The sequence below is a fragment of the Myotis brandtii genome, unplaced genomic scaffold, assembly GCF_000412655.1.
Source record: "Myotis brandtii unplaced genomic scaffold, ASM41265v1 scaffold1043, whole genome shotgun sequence".
Taxonomy (NCBI): Eukaryota; Metazoa; Chordata; class Mammalia; order Chiroptera; family Vespertilionidae; genus Myotis; species Myotis brandtii.
Window position 1 is genome coordinate 1,026,627 of NW_005353510.1, and position 4,221 is coordinate 1,030,847.

The 4,221-nt window shown below is 39.6% G+C and overlaps 1 protein-coding gene across 6 annotated transcripts in view; it reads right to left on the bottom strand.

Moving 5' to 3' along the window:
* The window catches only part of CEP57 (centrosomal protein 57kDa), a 63,081-nt gene that overhangs the window by 29,160 nt on the left and 29,700 nt on the right, over positions 1 to 4,221 (bottom strand). For all 6 annotated transcript variants that reach the window (XM_005856739.2, XM_014538602.1, XM_014538605.1 and 3 more), the window contains 2 exons: positions 1,840 to 2,019; positions 1,434 to 1,555 (listed from right to left, as the gene is read on the bottom strand). In XM_005856739.2, the coding sequence (XP_005856801.1) occupies positions 1,434 to 1,555; positions 1,840 to 2,019 (302 nt within the window). The remainder of the gene's footprint in view (positions 1 to 1,433; positions 1,556 to 1,839; positions 2,020 to 4,221) is intronic.

The window sequence follows — 4,221 nt, forward strand, 5'->3', positions numbered from 1 at the left end:
GTTTCAAACTGCCAGCTCAGAGGCCGGCATGTCAGGCGGGGAATGTTGGAGTCTGCAGTCACTGAAGCAAGGAAGCCTCATGTTCGCTTCCAGCTGCCTGGCTGCCGGCCGCCATCTTGGCTGACAGTTAATTTGCATAAGGATATGCTGATTAGCCAATGGGAAGGGTAGCGGTCGTACGCCAATTACCATGTTTCTCTTTTATTAGTGTAGATTATTATTATTTATCCTAATAATTACCCTAATGACACACAGATAAGAAAAAAACCAAAATAATGGCAAAAAAAGTGCTCAGAAAATGGAAGAACAGAGGAATACAGTGAGATTTTAAAAAAAAAACACACCAGAAAGTATCCAAAAGAATCCATCAGAACTGAAGAATACAATAACTAGAATGAAAAATACACTAGATGGAATCAACAGGTTAGGTGATAAAGAAGAACAGATTAGCAATCTGGAAGACAAATAGTGGAGATATTTCAATCAGAACAGCAAAAATAAAACAAATAAAATAAAAAAGATGAGTAGTTTAAAAGGGACAACATCAAATGTACTAATATTGCATTATAGGGGTTCTAGGAGAGGAGAAAGGGGCAGAAATTTTATTTGAAAGAAATAGACAAAGACACTACAAAGAAAGAGAATTACAGGCCAATTTTCAAAGTATAAAGAAACTTGAAATCTGCTACCTTACTGAGTCTTTAAAGTGAAGAAGTAGAGGTACATAGTATGATTCTTTCTTTCATTCATTTTATTAGATTTTTAAAAATTGATTTTTAGAGAGAAAGGGAGAGCGATATAGAGGTAAGTATTGTCGATCAGCTGCCTTCTGCACGTTCCTCACCAGGGATCTAGCCTGTAATCTTGGCATGTGCCCTGACCAGAAATTGAACAAGCAGTCTTTTGGTGCAAGGGATGCTGCCCAACCAACTGAGCCACACCAGCCAGGGCCATAATATGATTTTTTAATACTTTTTATAATGTAGACTCAAAGAAGTTAACATAACGTGAAAAGATCACACAACTCACTATGCAATGATTTTCCAATTTAAGTAAAACTTTACCAAATACAGAAATAACTAGAAGGCCAATCAAATCTTCAGATACTACAAATGACCCCAAGTAATTTCAGTCATGGGCTGTTACACTACTCAAAAGCAGAAGCTATCAAAGCTTGGTGTAGAGGATGTGGGAGTGTGTGTGAGTGTCATCCAAAAATGGAACATCCCCTTCATAGCTATGCTGAAAAAAAACAATTAAATTTTTTTCTCAAAGCTTACACTGGTTTTTCAAAATGAACTTCTGGTACTATTGCCAATGGTTACTTTAAGATAAAAGTAGAAATGATTATTACAACAGCACCATTAGTCCTTTATGTCTAATTTTTCCCCACCAATAACTGTCCTTGAGAATGAATCGGTGAGGTGTCATACCTGTTTCTCCAAGACAGACGTCCTTTCTATTTCTGCATGCTTTATCATATTACGCATGTATTCCAATTGTTTTTCTAAAAGATTGCATTTACTTTCTGCAGCTAACAACTGAGATGTCAGTTCTAAAAAGAATATGTAAGAAAAGCAGAAATTAGGTCACTCATAGAACAGTTTTAACAAGCTGTTAAAAGGAATTTAGTCTACTGTGTACATAATAAACATTTCCAATAGCCCTCTGAGCCTTTCCAGATGATGTAAACCGTACCTTATAAGCTCCTCAAAACACACCAGAATATAATGCAATTTTGTAGTGCCTGAAGACAGGCCACCAGAAAATGCTAATGTGCAATTCTGGAGTAATTTTACATACTTTACAGTGTTTCATTTCCTTTATAATTAAACAAACCTTGATTGTGTTTTGATTCCTCATTTTTTGAATTCTCCCTTTCTTGTATCTGTTCATCCAATACTTTCTTATATTCAACTGTTTCTCTAGACAAGGTTTTCACACTTTCTTCTGCTTGAATCCTTTCAAGTTCTAAGCGTCGAATCTTATCTTGAAGATTCTTCAGAGCAGAAAATATGGCTGCCAAATACAAATATGAATACCATAAGATAACAATATATATGGAGAAAGTTCACTTGGAAAGAATAATCTTATCTAAATAAAAAATAAAATTGATGGGTGGGTCCAGTGGAGGATCACTCTTTGAGAACAATAAAATGATAATTACCATCATATGAGAATTAAAAAAAAATCCATTTAAAGATAGCTTTTGAGTTTCTGAAACATGCAAAGTACTCAAATAAAAACCACTTTATCATGGTAAAGATATTTCAGATTTTCAAAATGGTGAAAATATTTAGCTAATCATACCAGTTCACATAACTGTCCTGAAGTACATTAACTATCACTCTTTTTTGTTTCATTACAAGGATCACAGGCAGAATCCAATCAGAGTTAAAATAGTCAAGCATAAAAAGGACTATTTTAATGTCTATTTTTTCATTACTTAGGATAAAAATCTAAGCACACTTTAACTGCCTAATCAAAGTTCCTAATTATAAAAGTAATACATATTCATTGTACAGGGCACAGGAAAATACAACAAAGAAAATAACTGATAATCCTACTACCAAAAGATAATGACTGTCAATTTGTTATTTCTTTCAATTTTTTACTGTATATACTTTTTACTAAAAATTGAGATTAAAATTTATTTTTGTTTTTCACTCTAGCATTAAAATACTGTGAGCTCTCATTCATGCTGTCTTAAAAGGATATTTCCTTATTATAAACAAATAAAAATTGAAAAATCAAGTTACTGGGTCACAAAAATTCATATTTTAAAGTTTCCTGAAAAAGTAAAGTACCTTCAAAAAAGGTTGCATCAATTTATACTTTCATCAGAAGCAGGTCTTTGCCAACACAGACCATTATTAATTATAATCTCTTTGCCATTGTTTTTTAATTTATTGATTTCAGAGAGAGAGGAAGAGGGAGGGAGGAACATCAACTTGTTCCACTGATTTATGCATTCATTTGTTGATTCTTGTATGTGCCCTGACCAGAGATAAAACCCAAAACCTTGGTGTATAGGGATGAAGCTGTAACCAACCTAGTTACCTGGTCAGGGTCACCTCTGACATTCTGCTTAAAACATGAAACTTCTATTTTATTTTGCATTAGAGGCCCGGTACATGCCATCAGTGCACTGGGGGGGGGGGGGGGGGGCCCCCCATCAGTTTGACCTGTGCCGTGCCCTCTCCCAGTCCAGGACTCCTTAGGGGATGTCTGACTGCTAGCAGGCAGACATCCCCCGAGGGGTCCTTAGCGCTACTGCGGAGGTGGGAGAGGCTCCTGCCACTGCCGCTGTGCTCACCAGCCATGATCACAGCCGGCTTCTGGCTGAGCAGCACTCCCCTTATGGGAGTGCACTGACCACCAGGGGGCAGCTCCTGCTCGAGCATGTGCCTCTTGGTGGTCAGTGTGCGTCATAGCGACAGGTCGTTCCGCTGTTCAGTCCATTTGCATATTCGGGTTTTATTATACAGTAGGTCCTTGGGTTATGTCAGAGATCCGTTCCTGCAGCGCAACGTAATGCGATTTTTGCTGTAAGTCGGAACCCACTTACATAAACACCTACGTGACTCACATGGAGCACATACACAGCAGTGATGAAGTGAAACAGTAAAAATAATTTAAAAGAAAGATAACAATTCCTGACCTTTACTGGTGGTAAATAAGTAATAAAAAACATAAAGCACATATGTACATATGTCGAAATGACGGAACTTTTTTTTTTTAATAAATAAACTAGAGGCCCAGTGCACGGATCCGTGCACCAGTAGGGTCCCTCAGCATGGCCGGCACCCTCTCACAATCCGGGACCCCTGGAGGATGTAGTAGCGCGGGCAGTGGCAGGCAGGTGGGGAAGAGCCTGGGCTGGGCGCTGTGCCTCTCCCACTCATCCCGGCCCTGCTGTGCCTGCTGCCGTCACCACCGCAGCTTGGTAGCACTGCCACGGAGGCGGGAGAGGCTTGCGTCGCCACAGTTGCGCTGGCCAGCTGTGAGCCTGGCATCTGGCGCCCGGAGTCAGCTGAACAGCACTCCTGCTGTGGGAGCACACTGACCAGCAGGGGGCAGCTCCTGCATTGAGCATCTGCCCCCCGGTGGTCAGTGCACATCATAGAGACTGGCCAGTTGTCCGGTCGCTTAGGCTTTTATATATATACTAGAGGCCTGGTGCACAAAAATTTGTGCACTGGGGGGGGGGCAGGGGGGGCC